Source organism: Chlorocebus sabaeus, chromosome 4 (assembly GCF_047675955.1).
Source record: "Chlorocebus sabaeus isolate Y175 chromosome 4, mChlSab1.0.hap1, whole genome shotgun sequence".
In the NCBI taxonomy this organism is placed as follows: Eukaryota; Metazoa; Chordata; class Mammalia; order Primates; family Cercopithecidae; genus Chlorocebus; species Chlorocebus sabaeus.
The window spans coordinates 85,201,377-85,225,230 of NC_132907.1; the positions used below are offsets into that span (position 1 = coordinate 85,201,377).

Here is a 23,854-nt window from a genome sequence, read left to right on the forward strand (position 1 = left end):
GAAAAGGCACTTTTCTCCATTCTATTCCTTTTCAAATTCTGTGCTATCCAATAATATGTATATATTCCTGCTGTCTTCTGGAGTAAGTAAAGTTCCATTCTTAATATAAAATTTCCCTTTATCCTGTTCTCTATTCAGGTAGAAAGTGAACAGAAAAGTTGTACAATCATGGTCTTTAATTAATTCTGGATTTGAATATTATAGGCAAGCTAGTGAGACTGTAATAAAAGGCCTTAGGAAATAAATTTTTTTTCTTTCTAATCACTATCTTCAGAAAATCTGTAAGATTTGTCCTATTTATTATGGGTCTAATAAACTTGTAAGAGCAGTTGTTATTTTTTGGTATGCTGGATAAAGTAATGAAATATTTTTTAAAACTCTTACATTCTTTCTTCTCCTATTTTCCCTTTCAATCTTTGGCCAATATTTATCTTGAAAATATAAAGGCTATTTGGGCATTAGGTAGACTTGTGAAGCTGTTTGTTTGCCATTTTAGTGGCAGGATCTGAACAATTTTGATGGCATTTGGTAAATATTCTTTTCCGTTAGCCCTGGGACTAATCCTTCTGTTCATAGCTTTCATGTTTATGGAAGAGAACATTATTATTTAACTTTTAACAAAATCACCAGACCAATGAAAGCCACGTGAATGACTCTTTATCTAAAGTATTTCACTGTGTAGTTTTCCTAGTAATTGTCTAACAGCAGTTCCTCTTGGTGATATGTAATACTAAATGCTCTGGCCATATACAATCAAAGTTATAATGAGGTTTACTCTGCTGAAAGAATATATCATATTCTTTCAATCCTCATACTGTTTTAATCAGTCCTCAATACTGTTTTAAGTAAAGGCCAAGAGGTGGATATGTACTTAAATACAAACAACAGAGTGATATTTTGTAAAGAGATCTAAGAAAGGAATATACTAAAGGTCAAATCAGATGAACGACAGTGCATTTATTTTCATTTATTTTATCTGCACTTCATGGGGATATAGTTATGCAACTGTATGGGAGGCTGTTTTCTCTGGAGGTGTCATTGCTTTTCATGAAAATATTTGTCATCCTGGTATGGAATTCAAGTCATGTGTTTGCATCAGATGCTGATTAGCTGTGACTTTATTGTTGCCATCAAACATTATGAACAGGGAAGCAACACAGGAGGAATTAACAAATTCTCTTATCAGATGTTGACACTGACAAAAATCTTCAAGTCTGCACAAGGGAAAACAGTCATATCATTGTTTTGGTTTCAAAGACACTGAAGTGGTTCTCTCTAGAATACTTTTCTTATGGACTCCCATTTGCCAAGTAACATAAATTATGCAAGATGCAGTGTTTTATGATTTAATTCTGTTATGTAACATTCTTTGGAAGGCAGAAGATATTAGAGAATGGTGTTAGCGTGACTTTATTATTCTCCCAAGTTTGGATAATTAGGAAAAAGAAATTCTTACTAGAAATAAGGATGAAGCCATTATTTTCCTTCATATGATTTGACACTAGGTAACTTTTGGTTTAGTTTATTATTTGACATTCGTTCAAATTAACAGAAAAAAGTCTCTATCTCAAAATGTCTTTCTGTTAATGATTGAATGACTGCACATTCCTGATCCTTCAGAAATCCAATTTTAATAGTAAAATAGAAAATAATTGTAATAACAGGTGTGGAGTATGGAGAAAATATTTGTACCCTATAAAAGTTCACACTCTATACAATGATAGAAAAGAAAAAAAGAAGCCCAGATGCCTCAATTTGCACAAAAACTATTCACGAGAGCCAGGCCACGGATGTTTGCAGGTATCCTTTCTGTAAAGCAAGCCCTGTCTGTGTTCTTCACTAATCACGTACTTCATTTGTGAGTTAGCATCAGACGTGAAAGCACACATAGCAAATTAATCAGCGTAAGTGAGATTTGGAAATTCTGAGAAAAAATATTTTAAAGCTGTGGCTCTAAATATTTAGTCAGAGTTAATAACAGTATGAAAATGACTGCTGTTGGGGAAAAATCCTAGCTATGTTCTTTGCCTGAGCTGTCTATTGATTGATTGTCATTTACAGGTGTATCTTGGTAGTAAGGATACGCAAAATCATTCTTCGTTATCTATGAATATTTATAAATAACATTTTATTTGAATAAAATATAAATGTTAAAATGAATATTTAAATTATCTTGTCTCAAGGCCTCTCCTTTAAGCCTCGTCTGGGTCTATTCTATGGTTTCACCAAAGTAATCATTTCTACCATCAGTGCCATAGTCACCAACTCGTAGTTCTTTTCTAACAGTGACTAGATCTAAACATCACATCATTACTACATAAAAGCAAATAGTAAGGGGGAAGGTTCTTGTTCCTCAATTTCAGAGCTAAATCTAAGCCCATGGATAAATTTCATGTATTTGGTGTAAATTCTCTGAGTGTGAAAATGTTGGTGCTAGAGTGCAGCCATATTTCCTAATCTGGTTACCAGTGCCTTATTTATATTTTCCCTTTTATTCAGTCAAAACCATGATAGCTGCTATTGTCTTGGTATTTTCTACAGGCTGTGGAATGGGAGTGTGATGAAGCTACCAAGAAGGCCTGTTACAGCAAAGGCAAATCAAAGGTAAGAAGGATGCAATTATGAGCAGCCATCACCCTGTTTTGAAGGACTCTGCACTATATAAAGCATGTTGATAAGAAGAGTATTCTTGATTATGATGCCATGAAAAGTGAAAAAAGCAAGATTCAAAATATATATGTGGTATATCCTCAAGTTTTCAATATTAATTAAAATTAACCACAATAATCAATCACTTCCAAAAAGGATTCGGAACACAAGAAGATCAGAGCTAATTTGTCCTTTATGTCATTAGACTAAGATAAGAAATTAATTGATTGATAGCACTGGAAAAAATTTGGGCCTGAATTTTAAAAATGTTTTAAATTCCTTCTTTCATACTTTACAACTAAATTTAGAAAGTAATGATATGATAAATGAAATTATTATGTAAAATATTATTTGTGATTGATTATAATTCATCTTAACATATTCTTTATAATAAATTCTCTTTTCATACTAAAATCTACATCCCATGTTCCTATAGAATGCACAGTTTATAGCTAAGGTTGGAAATGTGTTTCTTAAGCAATTGTACATGTTGCAGGCTTCTTTCAAATGTTTGTCTGGCTCAAAAAGATGCGTAATTCTTTGCCTTTCCAGGAAGACTATGTGTCTTTGAGAAAATTATTCATGATCAACTTGAGGAAATTCTTCTGCAGCTTGTGCACAGGCTCACTGTGTCTTACTCTGTTAGTGATCGTCTTACATTTTATTGGAGCACGGACTTTTCCAGTGGTGAATTATGCTTTGGGTTACAGAAGACAGCAGTTATACACAGAGTAGAAAAGAGGGCTTGCCTTGCAAAGTTGGTCCCAGGACCAAGAGCTTGGGGAAAAAAATACAGCAAAAGCAGAGAACACTGGCAAAAGATCCTCCCCTTTCTGTATTTATAAAAGAGTGTTATGTACCTTGTTTTACCCAATTTCATTGTCTGCTTCCCTGCCTTTTAACTGAATGGCTGTGGGAGTCAGATACTGAGGCAGGTGTCAGCCAGCTTCGTTATGGGGTTTCCCAACCCTGAATAAAGGAGTAGGAAGAAGAGGAGGAGGCTGTCTTAGCCAGGGAAACACTTGGAGACAAGGGGGAAATAAAGCAGGAATTGATGAAGGCTATTTTCTGGAAGATATTTAACCTCAGAAAAGGCCTCTGAGATAAATAATCAGATATGTAAGGAGATTTAAAGGTACTCCAATTGTCAAAAAATTCGAATCTGATATCTTCAAATGCTCCCCAAAATAAATAAATAATACAAAACCTGCACATCGGGGACCCCATAACCTTCTTGGTGAGTTTGTAGAAACGATGTATAGAATTTTTGAAGAAGTGATTTCTAAGTGGTTTCCTTTTTCCTCCCTGTGGTGTTTGAGTCTCCACCCTCGGCCTCACTTCACTGGTCAGAGCACAGTCCTTTAAATAAGACCACCTGTGCTAAGGAATGAGATGGGACCTGGAGAGTCAGACGTATATGAAGTGAGGGGTGGAAAGATGGATTTCTTTGTTTCAACTAGTAAGATTCACTGATGCAAGCGCCACCCTTCCAGGCTCTCAAGGCCTGCAGTGGGCCTTGCCTGGGGATATCAGTGCCTCCCAGGGGGTGCTCCGTGTGACGCCTGATATGGTTTGACTGTGTCCCCCACCCAAACTCCATCTTGAATTGTAGCTCTCATAATTCCCATGTGTCCTAGAAGGGACCTGGTGGACAGTAATTGAATGATGGGGGTGGGGCTTTCCTGTGCTGTTCTCATGATATTGAATAAGTCTCACAAGATCTGATGGTTTTAAAGGGGAGTTCCCCTGCACAAGCTGTCTTGCCAGCTGCCGTGTAAGACGTGTCTTGCTTCCCCTTCATTTTCTGCAATGATTGTGAGGGCTCCCCAGTCATGTGGAACTGTGAGTCCATTAAACCTTTTTCCTTTAAAATTACCCAGTCTCGGGTATTAGCAGTGTGAGGACAGACTAATACAGTGATCTAGCTCTCCCTCTTGCTTTTTCTCACCTCTTTCTTCTTGTCTTTATCTTCTGGTACTTTGCTCTTCCATCTCCTCTTCTTTCTTTCTGGGTCCTAGGGACATACCAATAAGCACTATTCAGGTTTGAGCAACCTAGCAACAGAGATTTCTGATGCACACTTTTCATCAGTGTCTGTTCTGAAAATGTTTAGCTGATAGCCCAAACCTGATGGTCCCCACCCTCCTTCCCTCTCCCAGGTTCCAGTGCTATTTCCTCATCTGATCTTAACACACCCAGCCCATGGTGAACGTTTAAAGATGTTCCACTGGATGAGTGGATGAACATGAGAAGCCCACACCAGGGCAGTGAACTTTAGGGTTTCTCATCCTCGTCATTATTGATATTTGGGGCCAGATTGTTCTTCGACATGGCAGTGATTCTGTACATGGCAGGAAACGCATTGCCAGACATTGACTTGGTTGGGAATCCCTGCTTTGATTTCCAAAATTGTAAATTTATTTGTCACTTTTACATTGCTTATTTTTATTTTTATGCTTCCTAGAGTGCTCTCATATTTCATCTAGATTACATGTATATATTTGTTACAAAGACGTTTAAAAAATTAACCGTTAACTCCCTTCCCCTCTATGAGCTTCAGTCTCCTTGTACTCCTTGTCCTACTAAAGCAAAGCATCAGATTATGTCATGTAGCCTCATAGTCTGGAAGTTCATAATTTACAAAGAATCTGTGTGGTTGCCTTTTGCTAATTGATTATTTCTACTTGGGGTGAAAATTTGCTTCTGCTGAAGCAGAACTAGCCCACGTTTTGCCTTAAGCTGTGATCATTGGTTGTTTGGAGCTTAGAACTTCAGTAAATTGAACCCAGAGAACTATTAGGAAAAGGCCATCTTTTGTGACCAGTAGGTAATATACCCTCGATTCACAGAGGAGACCAATCGTTACTATACTTAATTGAATTTTCTTGATACACAGAAAACAAATGAGGGCAACAAATATTTTCAAATAAAATCAAACCTTTATGTTTCACATGCTTTGGGTTCTAATGGATTAAAAATAATGAGAAATCAGTAATTATTAATTGACTCAAACTGCATCGGTGAATGGATTTTTTAACACTAATATAGTAAGACAGATGAAGATGAGTGTCAAGCACCATGTACTCTGAGAAAGATGAATCACACGTTCTTTTAGGTTGCATTCAGTATATTGATAAACTCAGAGTTTAAATAACTTCTGCTGCTTTGAAGTAGAACTCGGTTTATGTAGCAGAGCTGTGTGCATTGGAAGTTCCTGTGTACAAAAATGATGCAGTAGCTAAACAAACATGTCGGTCTAGACAGCACTGGGCTGGTGCATGGGTGGTGAGAGGAGAGGGATCTTCATCCACCTTTACAAGTTCCTCTTTCTTATTTGGCATCTCTCTTTCTTAACATAGTAACTGAACAGTGACCATGATGTGACCAACCTGGGTGACCAAGCCCAGCTCCTGGGACAGAGAAGGGAAAGAAACAAGGCAGCCCCTATGAACAGGGACAACTGGGCCAAATACAGCCTCCAAAGGACTGCCCCCAAACTCATAATTCAGACAACCCACATTTCCCCCATTTTGACAGTTCTAGGAGCCAATTCAGAGAACATTCTCACAGTCAATTTAACTGATAGGTAACGTCTCTTTGGGTGAATGGCATTAAGACTTTTCTTAGTGGTCATGAGCTTAGATGGTGAATTCAGCTGTTTTGTAGTTTTGCTTATGCTGAAGTTCTTATGAGAACAGAATTACAAAGTTTCCCTTCTCCCTGAAATAAAAAGAATAATGCAAAATGTGACATCTCAGAAATGAAAAAAATGCCAGCAATTTAAACTGAAGTTGTTTTATTTCCTACTCTGAGAAAAGTGGTCTGTGCTTCCACACATAATGCGTTTAGCTGCAGAGCTGAGCTGGAATACTTGCCTGGAAGGAGGTGGCTGGGTCTGCAGGGAGGACACTGCCTGTACCCACTTGGTGCTCTGATGGGAGCATTCCTCAACTTGCTGCAGAGCGGAGGAGAGTAGAGATGACAGATTTCCCCTTGTTTCCCTGGGATGTCTGTGTCCAGACACAGATACGATTTCACATGTAATCCATTAAAAGTATAATTTAGGGAATTACGGTCAAGAGAAGTTATCCAGATTTTTTATTTGAGTCAGGTTTGAAAAGAAGGTAGGTACTGAAGCTGCCAAGCCCTTGTCAAGTTTGTGTTCTATTTTATTTAGAAAATGCTCAGCTCACTTGGAAAAGAGGGAGTGCCTTTGCCTGCAATGGCTTAAATATTTCATGGAAAAAAAAAAAGTGGGGGTGGGGAATCTGTTTTTATGGATTCAAAAACTTATAATAAAACCTGTTGTATTTAGTTCTTCTGGACATAGCATTATAGAAATTGAATTCTATAACTATTTAAGTATCTTTTACACAAATATTATTTTAAACACAAATAGTCAGTTCTCTCACGACCTAACAAGAGTTCCTTGTGTGTGTTGGGCTATTATGTCTGAACATAATGTTCCTCCCACTCTGACATTTAGGAACCATACAAAGGAAACACAGCTGATTATTATGGGAATGAAAGAGCCGCTGTATGCTTCTATTACACTTTGTAATTTTCAAAAGTTTTTGTTCATGATCTCATTTCAGAATTTTTGACACCAAGTTCCTAGAATTATTTTGCTAGTTAGTGGGAGAGTTTTGATTAGAATCCAGAGCTACGTATATTGTTCTCCCTGTCATGTCCTGTGTTCCTATTCACCAAGTTGTCAAATTATGCTTTTAAAGAGGTAAACTCCTAGTGAACAGGAGAAGAAACTCATGACTCGTACTACCTGAGAACCTGCTGGTGTAGGCCTGGATCTTGACATTTTGTACCTAAGTGCCAATATTTTGAAAGCTGTGAGTTAATCAATACGTGGGACACATTGTAGCCCGCTTTTATTTTGTGTAATTGCTTTAAAAATTGAGAATACTTTAGGTTAAATACTAACATTAGGTTAAAATTAGATTATGCACACCTAATTTTATTATTTTTAGTTGAGGTGCCCAAAAAGGTTTCCCATGAAGTCAGCTCAGTTGAAAATAGAGTATGTACATATATACAGTATAGTTTATTTTATATATCAATACAGTGTACATTACATACCATGTAATATATGTATGCATGTGTTTATCTCTATATATTGCATCTGTTATATGCATGTGCATATATTCACAAGTAATACATGTATACAATTATATAGACACACCCTTTATACTCACACACATACACATATGCATCTGATTGGGTTAGGTATGGTTTTGCAAGAGTCACCAGGTCATCATGACTTAGGCTGATGTGGGTTCCACTTTGAAAGGCTCATGCAATTCCTATAAATTGCTTTTCTTCAGCACTTTGATGCTGACGAGGATAACACATTATGAAGAGGACACATTGCTTTCACTGTGAACACTCTGATTAACATAAAGCCTATCAGCTTCTCACCCTTATCTTTTCCTCCCTAAAATTAATGGGTTGGGCAATGGGCTGGGTGTTGCTGAAGAGACACCTGAGAGATCCACAGGACATACCTGTTTAAAAAAAAAATCATGAAATGCTATATGACAAAACCAATTAATTCATTAAGAAAATGCCCTAAAACATGTTTTCTGTGCTGGGGCGTGGGCCTTGTGTCCTTGAGACCAAGTGGGTATTGGCCAATCTCCATCTAAAAACCCTTTCTATGAGTCAGCAACCATGCACCTTGGCTATTAAATGCCTTGAAGTGAAGGAAAGGTTGATCCATCTGTGGATCACAGACCCACATGGGTCGTTTTAATGTTCAAGTGCCGTGATCAAAATTAGACAGATGACTCATTATCAACCCTAGAAGCCATGTGGCAGCAAGCCATTAGAGGTCCTGGAGATGTGCACTGTGACTTCCTGGAAAATCGGAACTCATTAAATCCTCTTCACCCATTTTCAAGGTATGGAAATGGGCTAGAAGAAAAAATTCTTAGATGAGAAAAGGAAAATCATAGACATCTAAGTATGGTGATTTATAAGAGAAACCTTTAAAAGAATATCCTAAAGGGACTTGTACATTATGACTCTACTTTAAAATAGGTGACTCCAAGCAGTACTTCAAGCAAGTTCAGGTAACCCATGGAAGGCCACGTTTGTAACAGAGATTGGCAAAGTGAGTTGCCAGTAGATCTGTGAGAGAATTTGAGTTTTCAAAACACCATCAAGAGGAGACTAATTATTACACAGCCTAGAACTGTTACTCATTTCCTTTTTTTTTTTTTTTTCTTTTTGAGACTCTGGAGTCTCGCTCTGTCACTCAGGCTGGAGTGCAGTGGCTCTCCACAACCTCTGCCTCCTGAGTTCAAGCAATTGGATTACAGGCATGCATTACCACGCCTGGCTAATTTTTTGTATTTAGTGGAGATGGGGTTTCATGTTGGCCCAGCTGCTCTCGAACTCCTGACCTCAGGTGATCTGCCTACCTTGGCCTCCCAAAATGCTGGGATTACAGGTGTGGAACCACCGTGCCCAGCCACTCATTTCCTTTTATTCACAGTATTGACTGTCCAGTTCCCAAATTTATCTTCTGCTCAAAAGCTAAATACTTCTACTTTTTTTTTCCTATGTTTTCACATTCTGTTTCAGTTGAACTTGTCCCAATCTCTCTTTTTAAAACATTTATTATTTTAAATGAATTTGTTTGGAATTCACATCTGGAATTCACAATCTGTGAATGAAACATGAGGATGCCTTTAAGGGAGTAAGAACGGGGAAGTATGTGAGATGCCCTTAGCCAGTTGGGTGGCTGAGTTCTGCTCTTGACAGTTAAGAAGAAACTCAAATACCACCCACCTCCACACATTGCTCCTGTAGGACTCAGTGAATGAGCACATCTACCATTATTGGTGATAATGCAGACCTCTAGTTAAGGCTGGGGCCAACTACACTATTACCTTCCTTCATTAGCTCCTGATTGCCACAGGCTCCTCTGGGTTCTGTAGAGCTGGGGCCACCCTCCATCATTTTATGAAGATTCTGCACAGACCTCCTTGCCTGATCATCCAGATCCCTGACATCTTCCTCCTTTTTTTCCACACTCTCAGTTCTACGAAGCACACCAGTGACACATGGCGATGTGGCTCATCACCAATAATAGAGCCAGTGTCTTCATGTATTCTCACATGGTCTTGATGATCAGAACATGCTCTTTCATTCTCTGCCCTTATTGAAATAATTCTGTCCCTTTCCTCATTTACTTTTTCTCTGATTTTCTGACACTGTCAGTTGGTGCCCTGCCCCTCCCTGGCAAACTGCTGCACCATGGTTACCATGGTTATCACACATCCCGACCAACATGCCGGTTCTTCATCAAGCTTGCGAGTGGTCATCAGGGATGTTAACAACCTACAGTTGCCGGGCACTGTGGCTCATGCTTGCAATTCCAGCACTTTGGGAGGACAAGGCAGGAGGATCCCTTGAGCTCAGGAATTTGAGACCAGCCTGGGCAATAGAATGAGTCCTTGTCTCTACAAAAAAAAAAAAAAAAAAAGAAAAGAAAAGAAAAAAAAGAAAAAAATAGCCAGAGGTGGTGGCATACACGTGTAATCCAAGCTACTTGGGAGACAGAGGTGAGAGGCTCACTGGAGCCCAAGCAGTAGAGGCTGCAGTGAACTGTGATTAAGCCACTGCACCCCATCCTGGGCAACAACAGAGTGAGCCCTTGTCTCAAAAAACAAAAACTAAAGAAAACAACCTACAGTCTTATTTGCACTTTGTTCTTCCTTTGGGGAATTAATGTGAACACCATATTTGATATCTTGGTTATTCTCCTTTCCGTAATTGACTGAGGCCCTTGCTTTCTCTTCACCAGGGCTGTAGAACTGTGCTGTGAAATCACATTTCAATCCAGATGATTCTCCTGGAACAACTTACCCTTGCCCATGTTGTTTGTGGTTTACCTTGTAGCAAGCTCTTGCTTTTTTTTTTTTTTTAAAGAAAAAGTTCTTTTACGTCTTGCCTTGCTTTTAAAAGAGTTCCAAAAGCAGCAGCAAAAACCAAACAAAATCCCCACCCTTCTATACTGTTTGTAATTTTCCATTCCAGTCCTTATGATGGTGTCATTAACATGTCTGTGTCATCCATTAAATCCATCAGCTTGCTCTGTCCTGTGTTCTGGAAGATGTCTTTGTGGGTTTCCTCTGACAGGCATAGGCTTCCTTCTTTTATCCTCACTCTGCCTGTCTTTACAGGCTCCTGTACCCTTCTGGTTTCTTCCCTGGCCTGCCTGTGTTCTCTTCAGCCTGGGAAGGAGGAACTCTGTGGTTCTTTGAAATCTTTTGTTTTGTTCTTTCACTTTAGAACTCTCCTGACCTTTCCCCAGGAATAAAGACAAAATGGAACAAAACAAGACAAGCCTCCCACCTCTGTTGTACCTTTCTCAGTTACCAGATTCACCGTCTACTCTTTACAAGCATTTGGTAATTCTTCTGAAGTCTACTTCGATCTTTGTGGTTGTTTTCTGTCTTCCTCAGTTCAGCTTCCAATGACAAGTGATTACTATTACTGTTAGGAATAATGTTAGGAGGATAATCTACCCTTGGTATTTCACTTTACATTTAGAAAGCCAATCTGAGCCAGGAGCAGTGCTCACACCTGTGATCCCAGCACCTTTGGGAGGCCAAGGTAGGAGGATCATTTGAGCCCAGGAGTTCGAGACCAGCCTGGGCAGCATGATAGAACCCTGTCTCTGGTAAAGAAAATACAAAAGTTAGCACTATGCTTTGCTGCTGTATTGCTGCTATGCAGTTAGACTAGGTTATGGGAAATTAACACTTTCATCTAGAATGAGGGTCCATTTGATTGAAGAGAAGGTGAGCTATACCATTACATCCAGATTCCCCTGATTTCCAGCATGATGTGATTCAAATCATCATGTTATCATGCAGCATCTTTCATGCCTCGTGCGTCATTCATTTGCCATTGTGTGCAGTTGGCTCACTATTTTGGGTTTGTCCTTTCACACCTACTACCTTGGTCTAGGTACAAAATGACAAGAGCCTGAGTTATGGAAGTGATTTCCTCCTTGGCTTCCTGACTCCAGGCTTCTATCTTCAGCTTATCCTGCGAATTGGTTTCTGAGTGGTTCTTTAGTGAAAAAACATGAGAACTCATCAATACTTCATGCAGTCAAAACGTTTCATGGCTCCTTTCACATTCGGAGTAACATGTGAACTCACTACCTGGGCACACCTGGCCTGTTTCAGGCTCCTCGGCTTCTGTGTGAGCTCCTCTGTACACCATGAGAGCGCCATGCTTTCTCTAGCCACGACACCTTGACACAGTCTGCTCCTCTTGCTTGGGGTGTCTTTTCCTTCCTTTGCTCAGTAAAGTCCGACAGGTGTCCTACAAGCACCCCATGCAGGAAGCCTCATGAAATCTTTCACTTTATTTAACACTTAGTTGTCAACTCTTTCAGGAAGCCTCTCGACACCTCTTCCCTTCCCTATTCCTTTGGAGCTACATAATATACTATTCTTCTGTGTGTGCTCATTAGAGCGCATGGACAGCTCTGTGGTCATTGTCATGAACCTGTATTTTTCTGCCAGGGGCCTGGATTGGGGCTTCTAACCCAGTGACTACCAAAGAGGAGCTACTCAGTGGATGCTTGCCGAATAAATGAGGAGCTCTCCAGCTCACATGTCCATCACTGCTGTGACCATACCCAGGGTTTTCTAAGAACATTGGCAACCACAAAAATACTTCATTCTTGGAGTATCCCTCAGCCTAGGGTTTTGTCCCAAATGTTTCGAACATCTTTTCCTCATTAAGCATATTTTCACTTTTCAATTAATGAATTAAAAATGCATATAGATACTTGCTCTGTATTTAAAATATGCAGTTTCATCTCATAAAGTAAAATTTGTTCCAGTTTGCACACCGAGTTTCTCATGCGAACTTCTGATCAAGAAGCACTTGCAACATTTTCTCAAAGTCCTGAGGAAGTTTTCCAAGGCAGTGTTTCACGAGTGGTATCTAATAGGTTCCTTTTATTTATTTTCCTAATAGCCGTCCAAGGCCATTTAGTGTTTGTGCTACTATCAGATACAATTCAAAATGAAATCAGTTCTGTCAAAATTAGATGCATGCTTTGAGAATTTAATTGAACATGTGTTTATCTTCATATTCTTTATCAAACAAGGTGCAGATGCAGCAAGTAAATTTATTTGATAAAAATCAAATTGTTTCATAACTCTGTTGTTATTTTTTGGTCAATATCTGAAAGGTTTATTTTTTTTTAATGGGTTACATTTTATTAATGGTTTACATATTTATTAGATAAAATGTATTCATTCTCAACATTCTTCTTGTGCTTAGACTTTGTTAGCATGTTTTTCATTATATATATGTGTGTGTGTGTGTATATATGTGTGTGTGTATGTGTGTGTGTGTGTGTGTGTATATATATATATATTTTTTTTTTTTCCCCCTCAGGAGGAATGTCAGAACTACATCCGGGTGCTTCTGGTGGGTGGTGACCGGTTATTCACCTGTGGGACCAATGCATTCACACCTGTCTGCACCAACCGCTCGGTATGGCTTCCTTTTGTGCCTCAAAAGAATTTAATATCAGAAGAGGTCAAACACTGTATTAAAATATGAGTTGTAAATGAATTTCTATACACCAAGGTGTTGCTGTTTAATTCAAAAGCACTTTTTGTCAAATTGAATAAATATTTGATTTATTGATGTATTTCTAATCAGGACCATCAATTAGATAAATAACTGGAACTAATTATAACTTATATAATTAAACTTAAATATGTTTCTAAATTATTTCAACCAGCAGTTTTCTCACCAGTGACTTTAAACATGAATCCTAAGCATATTCTTTGATGTCTTATTCTGCTCTATGGTAGAGATACTGTTACTGTTATTTACATTTATTAAAATTATTAAAATGGTCTAAAATCACAATCCTAGGGAAGAAAAAATTAGCCTACAAATTGGATAAGAAGTATGCAAAAAAAAAATAAGCAAACTAAGAAATTGAACCCTAGGCAAAGTCCAGTTATAACTGACCCTCTTTCTTGTCTTTAACCTGACAATCATTGACAGAGTAATTTTGAGCTGCACACACTATAGCAGTAGCATGGCAGGGTCAGTAGAACACACGTGGAATCTTCCTAATTCAGGTTATAAACGCAATCTTCCTCTGGGAATATCATGAAGAAACATGTTCATTCCCTGGTTGCACAACTTTCTTCAAGACCTTAATTGACCATCTGCTTTTATGGTTCATGATTTCAGGTTAGCATTCAGTTATTGGAAATAAAGGGAGGAGATGGATGATAAGGGGTGTGAAGCTGAGGGAGCTCTCTAGGTGCCGCGCCCTGCCCTGAAACGCTTTCACCAGTGCCATGGTTCAGTCCTCAACATCTGCCCCACAAGATCACTACTCTTTGGGGTCCCCTTTTATGAAAGAAGAACCTGAGACATAAAGAGCTGAGGGAACTTACCCGGGCACACATCTCATAGCAGAGCAAGCAGCGTGCCTGCACCTACCAGACCTGACCCTTTCTGCTCCAATACCTCTCAGGCGAGAACCAAGAACCGAATTGAGCAAAAAATCCGCCGGTACCCAAGAGCTTTTCTCATTCAATGATTGGTTGGGAATCCAGCATTTTGGGACACTGGATTCATATGAAATGACTTCAAGACACTTGGATATCTCTCTGAAAACTGGGGAAAAAAAAAAAAAAAAAAAAAAGCAAAAAACGAAAGTATTGGAAATGTGGGCCACATAGTGTTGAATATCCACACATCCTTACCTGTGAATACATTTTTCGGGGCTATTCATTATATTTTGGTTCACTTATATTGATAGAATTATACATTATTATTATTATTATCATTATTATTATTTGAGACAGAGTCTTGCTCTGTCTCCCAGCCTAGAGTGCAGTGGTGTGATCTTGGCTCACTGCAACCTCCACCTCCTGGGTTCAAGTGATTCTCCTGCCTCAGCCTCCCGAGTAGCTGGGACTACAGGTGCATGCCACCATGCCTAGCTAATTTTTTGTATTTTTTTCTTTCTTTTTTTTTTAGTAGAGATGGGTTTCAGTGTGTTAACCAGAATGGTCACGATCTCCTGACCTCGTGATCTGCCTGCCTTGGCCTCCCAAAGTGCTGGGATTATAGGCGTGAGCCATCATGCCTAGGCAATTATACATAATTCTTTATTGTGATCTTATTTCTGTAAATATTTACACTGGTTTTTAAATTAAAGTGGAAAAGTATGCAATACTTGTGCATTATAAATCGAAGGCATATATACAATGATCTTATTTCTTATTTTGTGAGTATTCAGTGGTATGAGGTTCAGTAAACTAAAGTGATGAGAAAGAGACTGATTTATGGGCTCTCTTACCGTGAGTGGAGCAGGCTGTTTTCATCAGTTGGAGTGTAAAAGTGGGTCATCTCTCCCCATGAGCCCCAGAGAAGCTGTTACACAAGCATCACTGTGATTATGGTGGATGTGATCCATAAGCATCACTAAAGGGGCTTGTGCAGAGGTAACTGCTTTTCCCCTCATCTTCCCCCACAGTTGAGCAACCTGACTGAGATCCACGATCAGATCAGTGGCATGGCCCGCTGTCCCTACAGTCCCCAGCACAATTCCACAGCGCTCCTCACAGCTGGCGGGGAGCTCTATGCTGCTACAGCCATGGATTTTCCAGGACGTGATCCTGCCATTTACCGAAGCCTGGGCATTTTACCTCCTCTCCGCACGGCGCAGTACAACTCCAAATGGCTCAATGGTAAGCCTTCCGTCACTCCCTCTTTCCCACCTCATTTGTTTTTGATTTCTGGTGATTTGGTACTCAAAAGCAAACTACAACACTCTAAATAAAAATGAATTCTTCATCTTCTAAAGAAATCAAAGTGTAGCTTGTTCAGGACCAATGATAAAAAGGACATCATATGACTATTTAGTATTTGGAAGAGCAGTGGTACTTCCAACCCTCTAGACCATGATAATATGGCTAATGTTGATATGACCACTTATAGAAGCTAGCTGAGTTTTTTTTTTCTATATTGTTGTTTAATGTCTACAAAAGTTGACAGCTTGTCATAGATATGTGTAGAGTCCTGTGCATTACTTCTTAACTTCCTTTTTATGTGTCTAGAAATGGAAATTACTAACATGGCATGTAATTTTCAGCCACTATATAAAAGAATTTGTTTGTCTATAGGTAACTCTAAAAAGTTTGACAATTAAAAATGTAAGAAACGTATCAACTCACATACTTAGAAGTTAGTAGGAGGCATCATCAGGGTTTATTCATTCAGTGGCTCAGGAGTTAATAAGGAGGCAAGTATTCACTGCAGTCTCTGCCATCCACAGTCTGGCAGATGGGCCCTCAGGCCACCTCTGCTTGTGGTTGCAAAATTGTTTCTGCAATTTCAGGTATTACATCCACATGTGGCAATATCCACTCACAGAAGAGCCACATCCCTGTCCCCTTTTCATCTGTATATTTCTTTTTAAAGAAACCAGAAACCCTTAGAAGGCTTCTTTCAGTTCTGGGCCAGAACTTGGTCACTTGCTCACTAAGCAATCAGAAGATGGTGACAACCATCCAAATTGAGGTTCACTGTGTACAGTCCTGACGTGTATCAGCTGAAATGCATCCCACTGTATATCTGTGCATTCATGTGTGAGTGTGGTCACACACACACACACATACACATTCACCTACAAAGGCGATGTACATGTACCATGCGTAATCCATTGCCCCAAGCATTTATTTGATAGTTTGTACAAAGGTGAAATCTTGAGAGTTAGTAGACTTTTGCCACATACTGGCTAATTATGTAGACCAGAGTTTCTCAACCTCAGCACTAGTGATGTTTTGGGCCAAATTGTTCTTAGTTGTGGGATGGGGGTCTTGTCCTTGGCATTGTAGGATGTCTAGCAGCATTTTCAGCCTATACTCATTATATGCCAGTAGCATCCTCCTCTGCCCACTTGTAACAACAAAAAATATTTTCAGCAATTTTTCAGTACTCCCTGGGAAGGGGGAATTAACTCTAGTTGAGAACCACTGCTTTAGACTCATCACATATGCAGAACCATGGATACATGTACATATATTCAATGCAAATATTTTGCCAAATAATACAGTCAACCTAACCATCAGAGTTTGCCTTTAAAAGACTGTCCTGTAGAAAAAAAAAAGGATGTTCTCATCATTAGCTTTCTCAATTAAACTGAATTGCTTCCAAAGGGAAACATGAATTGTTTTCCCAAACTGAAGCACTAACTAGATTTCTCCCATTAACATCATTTCTGTTGAACTGGCTTCAACACAATCAGTTGATTCTATATGGATGGTCCCCTTTTGGCCCCGAAACTTTCATCTGTGCAGCCTCAAGTTCTTCTTTCCATTTGTTTGTTGATTCTGACTGGCCGAGATGTTTCCACTTAAAAATCAAGAATCCCTATCCCAGTAAAGGCTTTATAATTAGAATTTGCCAGAAGCAAAGTAAAAAGCAATTGGGAGTACTCTCTCTTTTCCCAAAGTGACACTTGAAGAATATCCTGGAAAAACAATTCAGGCCATAGCATGAGTTATAAACACTAGCCGCCTTCTTACATGGGACTGAGTGACCGCCAGCTGATCAGGTGCTCAGCATCGGTCAACCCCCTGGTTGTCAGCATCTGTCAATTCTCCTTTTCCATTGGAGAGTCATGTGTTGCCATCCAGGCAATGGAAGAACTAAGACAGTGTTGATCACAGTCGTGGTAGGCAAAACATTGTTACTTGATTTACAAAGAAATTAGTGTTTCTGATTCCTAAAACATTCTGCTGTTCATTTCTAAGATCTGATAACTGCAGACACTGAAAGTAATTCAGAGGTAAATGCGCTGACTCTACCACTCAGGCCATAAAAGCAGCACAATTTGCATGACAATGAATAGCCTGCATTTCTCAGGAAAGCAACATTTCCACCGCCCTCCCTCACTGTCCTTCCCTGGCCTGCATTGGGAAGACCCTCTCTCCTAGGGTAGAAAACCAAGAGCCCTGCCTGAGGACCCTGAGTGGTTGCATAGGAAGTGTTGTCTTCATACCTCTCCTGTGTTTTGTTAGGGCACTTTCTGCCACTACTGAACCCTGAGATACAATTTCCACTTCTGGTTGGCCCTGATTTGCTTCTCTGATTGACCTTCCATTCCAGGATGGATTCTGGCCTCTAACCACAATAGGTTCTGCTTCCATCTCCTGCTGAGCCTGAACACAGGGACATTTATCCTCCCTGGCCTAACTAGGACACATTCTTTGCATCCCATCTGTTCTTTGCCAGATGCCCTTGTCTCATATCTTCCTCCTTTAGTTCTCCTTACCCTCCTGCCCGCCTGCATTGACTCCCACCAAATCCAGCCCCAGAGGGGCCCACCCCTTGGCTTCTGTGTCTCTTAAACACTGGGGTGCTAGAGAGAATCACCCCGTGGTGGAAAGGGCAGCAGAAAAGGTGGAGCCTCTGTCCTCAGTGAGGTCCTGAGGGCAGCTCCCTAAAGGTCTAAGCACCTCAGTTCCTGTCCTCTCCCCTTGCAACTACCCTGACTCCAGTCCTCTCCCAGCCTCTCCCAGGGATTCTCAATGGGTTTATCTTTCCTCCTACATTATAGAGAAATGTTAGGTTCTAAAGGATTTTTCCCAATAAGTCCTCAAACTTACCTTTTCTTGTCACTCGGGTTCTGTAGCTGATTCTCTTTCTGCTGTGTCCTGGAGTAATTTTCATTTTTTGGAAAACATTGCCGCCTTATCCATTATCTTTCTTTTCACCATAACCTCAAATTTCTTCCTTTCTAATGATGACTCATGATTTCAGAAAAATGTTCAGATTTTTTTTTCTTAAATAAGACAAAAACACAGAAACCCCAACAAGCTAAAACCAAACACCCTTAGTTCTGCTGTGTCCAAGAATGCTCCAATTTCACATGGTGATTTTAAGGACCCATTCAATGACCTTTTCAGATTTTTCCCTTGAGTTTTCAACCAAGTCAGCAAAATCAAATTTGAGAGCTGGACTTGTTCTAGAAGGAGGCTACAATGGGGTGGTGAAGGGGTAGGACTTCCTGCTTTGGTGGCCATGCAGTGGAAATTTTCTCTCAGCAGAAACAGGAGGAATGGAGGGTAAGTCCCTGTCCCATCACTTGTGCTCCATTATTGGCTGGCCTTATTGAGGACAGCATTCTTAACCCCTCAGCTTCAGGCAATTCGCATCTTCTCTGCCCTCTGCATCCTACCATGTGGTGCTGCGGTGGTTCTCCCCAGTCTCACAGTGTCTAGTTACATTATTTGAGGACCAATTTCCAGCCATTACCTTAACTATCTTATTGGAAGGATGACATTGTTGCCTCGAAGTTTCTTTTACAGAATGTTTATGCTGCACCATTCGTAGCTGGTGCACCCTGTGGCTTGAGTGCCTGTCCTGTCCTTGACTCTTTTCCTTCAGCTGGTCTTTAAGCTTTGTTTATCCCTGAGAATTCTGTCCTCAATCCCTTCCTTCTGCCTACTCTTCTCATTCCACATGCTCCTCTTGGATTCCCATCTATTCCGAAGTTTTTTGTTGTTGTTGTTTTTGGTTAGTTTTCTATTTTAATAGTTTTTGGGGTACAGGTGGTTTTTGGTTACATGGATAAGTTATTTAGTAGTAATTTCTGAGATTTTAGTGCACCCTTCACCCGAGCAGTGTACACTGTACCCCATATATAGTCTTTTATTCCCCACTCCACTGTCAACCTTCCCCACAAGTCCCGAAAGACCATTGTATCATTCTTATGCCTTTGCATCCTCATAGCTTAGCTCTCACTTACAAGTAAGAACATACGATATTTGGTTTTCCATTCTTGAATTACTCCACTTGGAATAATGATCTCCAGCTCCTTCCAAGTTGATGCAAAATACATTATTTTGTTCCTTTTTATAGCTGAGTAGTAGTAGTCCATGGTGTATACGTATTACACTTTTTTTCTATTCTAAAATTTTAACTCCCCTGCCTCACACCATACCCACCTACTGAGGACCATTCACAGATCTGGTCTTAGCTCTGACTTAGTCCACAGATGCAATGTTCACTTCCAGCTGAATGCTCCTTGCAGTACTTTCAGCTCAGCCTACTCCATTTTCGTTCATTTCTTTGTTTTTCAGTCTTGAGTGTGGGCCCCATATTAGTTTTCTAGGGATGCCGTGACAAAGTATCACAGCCTGGGTGCTTAAACAGCAGACATTTATTTGCTCAAAGTTCTGGAGGCTGAAAGTCCAAGAAGAAGCTGTCGGCAGGGTTGTTGTCTCCTGAGGCCTCTCTCCTTGTAGATGTCATCTTTTCCCTATGTCTTCTAAACATGGTCTTCCCTCTGTCCATGCCTGTTTCCTAATTTCCTATTCTTTTTTTTTTTTTTTTTGAGACAGCGTCTCACTCTGTTGCCCAGGCTAGAGTACAGTGGTCCAATATCAGCTCACTGCAAGCTCCACCTCCCGGGTTCACACCATTCTCCTGCATCAGCCTCCCAAGTAGCTGGGACTACAGGCTTCTGCCACCACACCCAGCTAATTTTTTGTATTTTTAGTAGAGACAGAGTTTCAACATGTTAGCCAGGATGGTCTTGATCTCCTGACCTAGTGATCTGCCTGTCGGTCTCCCAAAGTGCTGGGATTACAGTTATGAGCCACTGTGACCAGCCCCTAATTTCCTATTCCTATAAGGGCAGCAGTCATATTGGATTAAAGCATACTCCAATGACCTCATTTTAACCTCATTAACCACTTAAAGACCCTGTTTTTGAGCACAGTTACATTCTGGAGTACTGGGGGCTGGGACCTTGACATAAGTTTTGGGAGACACAACTCAGCCCAGAGCAGGGTCCATGATTCACCTCTCATCTGAGCCAGACACCTGCAAATCTCAGCCGACTCCTTCCCTCTCTTTCCAGACCCACTCAACTCCAGGTCCTGCAGAGACTGCTTTTAGAGTGGCTCCAAGACCTGAGTCTTTCTTCTCATTCCTCCACTTCTGTGCTTGTTCAAGGCTTCCTCATCTGAAATGCTGCACTAGCCCCTCTCTGATCCACTCTCTAAAGAGTAGCCAGTAATATGTGGCGTGAAGCTCTAAGGTAGACAGTAGAGACTTTGGAGTCAGACAGATCTGAGGCTTGGCCCTTGGGGCATAAATTTGTCTTACCAGTTCTTGGCTTCCTCACCTGCATATTGCAGATGGCTGACTACCTGACCTGGACATTGTGAGAATAAAGTGAGACAGCAAAGATGATGAGTATTAGTGTTGGCATATAGTCAGTACTCCACAAATAAGGGGAGCTATTATGAACTCCTCAAAGTCCAATGCAGTATCTGAGATGTTTTAGGGAGTTAATACATGTTTGTTGACTGAATAAATGAGTGATTATTTGGGCCCGTGGTTCCTGAATTACTGACACCTTCCAACCTCCTCTTTCCTCCTCTTTACTGGCACATTCAAGATATATCCATCACCATCTAGTCTTGGGACTTCCAGAACTTTAGCAGGACTTGAATCCTCTAGAAGACCACCACTCAGCTAGCAGCTGTTTACATATAATAATGAACAAAACTCCCTTCTTTGTTTTGCATGCTTTTCAGTTTTTTGCAACATTTTTGTGTTGAGGAAAGAAAATTGTCTCAGCAGGAGAAGTTGGGAGGGTATAGCACCTGTTAACCTGAGTCAGCAAAATTTTTGCATTCAGATGAACTATGATTAAATTGTGTACGGTACAATTTACTTATGCATTTAGGTAGTCCCTTTGCATAATTCTACTAGTTAACATATATTGGACAAACTGATGAAACACCCAGTAGAACTGTCACTAACTTTTACTGCATGCACATATACTGCACACCCTTTGGCCCAAACTTCGAGCCAACCAGCAGACAGCCACCAGGGAATTCTGTTTCATCAAGCCATACCTTCAGTGACATTTTGAACAGTGCCTGTGCTTGTTTCCTAGGTTGCCAAAGCAAAGTACTGCGAACAGGGTAGTTCAAAGCAATAGAAATTTATTCTCTCTTTTAAAAAAATATATTTAATTTTTAACTTTTAGGTTCAGGGGGATATGTGAAGGTTTGTTACAAAGGTAAACTCATGTTATGAGGGTTTGTTGTACAGATTATTTTATTACCCAGGAGTTAAGTCCAGTACCCGATAGTTATATTTTCTTCTCTTCTCCCTCCTCCCACCCTCCACCCTCAAGTAGACCCCAGTGTCTGTTGTTTTCTTCTTTGTGTTCATAAGTTCTCCTCATTTAGCTCTCATTTATAAGTGAGAATATGGATAGGAATGAAGTGAGAGATTTAGAAGGAGAGCAAAACGCAATCCAAGGAAAATACGAATCACAATAAAGTGATACAGAAGCTAAAGGAAGGAATAGCCGATATAAAAACAGAAATTCACAGTTCTGACGAGCTGAATAACCCAATACAAGAATTTTACAGGGCAATCACAAGTATTAACAGCAGAATAAACCAAGCTGAGGAAAGAATAGCAGAGCTTGAAGACTGGTTCTCTGAAATAAGACAGTCAAAGAAAAAAGAATAAAAGGAATGAACAAAACCTCTGAGAAGTATGCGATTATGTAAAGAAGCCAAATCTATGAATCCTTGGCATCCCTGAAAGGGAGGGGAAGAAAGCAAACAGATTGGAAAACATATTTCAAATATCATCCATGAAAACTTCCCCAATTTTGCTAGAGAGGCCAACAGTCAAATTTAGGAAATACAGAGAATGCCTGCAAGATTCTACACAGGAAGATCATCCCCAAGACACACAGTCATCAGATTTTCCATGGTCGAAATGAAAGAAGGAATGTTAAAGGCAGCTGGAGAGAAAAGGCAGGTCATCTACAAAGGGAATCCCATCAGGCTAACAGTGGACCTCTCAGCTGAAACCCTACAAGCCAGAAGAGATTGGGGGCCTATATTCAGCATTTTTAAATTTAAAAAAAAAGTATTCAACCAAGAAATTCATATCCAGCTAGACTAAGCTTCCAAAGTGAAGGAGAAATAAGATTCTCTTCAGATAAGCAAATGTTTAGTGAGTTTGTTACCACCAAACCTGCCTTGCAAGAGATCTTGAAAGGAGTACTAAATATAGAAAGGAAAGACTGCTACCAGCTAATACAAAACCACCCTTAAACACACAGACCAGTGTCACCATAAAGCAACCACACAAGCAAGCCAACATCATAACCAGCTAACAACATAATGACCAGCTAACAACATAATGACAGGATCAAATCCATGCATATCAATACTAATCTTGTATGTAAACAGGTTAAATGCTGCACTTAAAAGGCACAGAGTGGCGAGGTGGATAAAGAGGGAAGACTCGATAGTATGCTGTCTTCAAGAGACCTATCACACATGAAATGACACCCATAGGCTCAAAATAAAGGGTTGGAAAAGAAATCTACCAAGCAAATGGAAGAGAGAAAGAAGCAGGGTTTGCCATTTTAATTTTAGACAAAACTGACTTCAAACCAACAAAGATCAAAAAGGCAAAGAAGGGTAAAGGATTCAGTTCAACAAGAAGACCTAACTATCCTAAATATATATGCAGCCAACACAGGAGCACCCAGATTCATACGTTTTCAGAGTTTTTAGAGACTTTCAATTAGTCTTAGACTCACACAATAATAATGTGAGACTTTAACACTCTACTGACAATATTAGACAGATCATCAAGGCACAAAATTAACAAAGATATTCAGGACTTGAATTCAAAATTGAACCAAATGAATCTGATATACATTTACAGAACTCTCCACCAAAAAACTACAGGACATACATTCTTCTCATTGTCACATGCTACATACTTTAAAATTGACCACATAATTAGACATAAAACAATCATCAGAAGCTACAAAAGAACCAAAATCATACCAAGCACACTTTCATGTCACAGTGCAATAGAAATAAAAGTCAAGACTAAGAAAATCACTCCAAAAACCAGGTAACTACATGGAAACCAAATGACATGCTCCTGGGTGACTTTTGTGTAAACAATGAAATTAAGGCAGAAATCAAGAAGTTCATTGAAACTAATGAGAGCAAAGATACAACATACCAGAATTTCTGGGACACAGCTAAGGGAGTGTTAAGAGGGCAATTCATAGCACTAAATGTTCACATCAAAAAGTTAGATCTCAAATTAATAG

General features: G+C 39.8%; 1 protein-coding gene across 3 annotated transcripts in view; it reads left to right on the top strand.

The window, feature by feature from the left end:
• The window catches only part of SEMA5A (semaphorin 5A), a 504,887-nt gene that overhangs the window by 301,314 nt on the left and 179,719 nt on the right, over positions 1 to 23,854 (top strand). For all 3 annotated transcript variants that reach the window (XM_073014841.1, XM_007961192.3, XM_007961194.3), the window contains exons 6-8: positions 2,542 to 2,604; positions 13,096 to 13,194; positions 15,209 to 15,422. In XM_073014841.1, the coding sequence (XP_072870942.1) occupies positions 2,542 to 2,604; positions 13,096 to 13,194; positions 15,209 to 15,422 (376 nt within the window). The remainder of the gene's footprint in view (positions 1 to 2,541; positions 2,605 to 13,095; positions 13,195 to 15,208; positions 15,423 to 23,854) is intronic.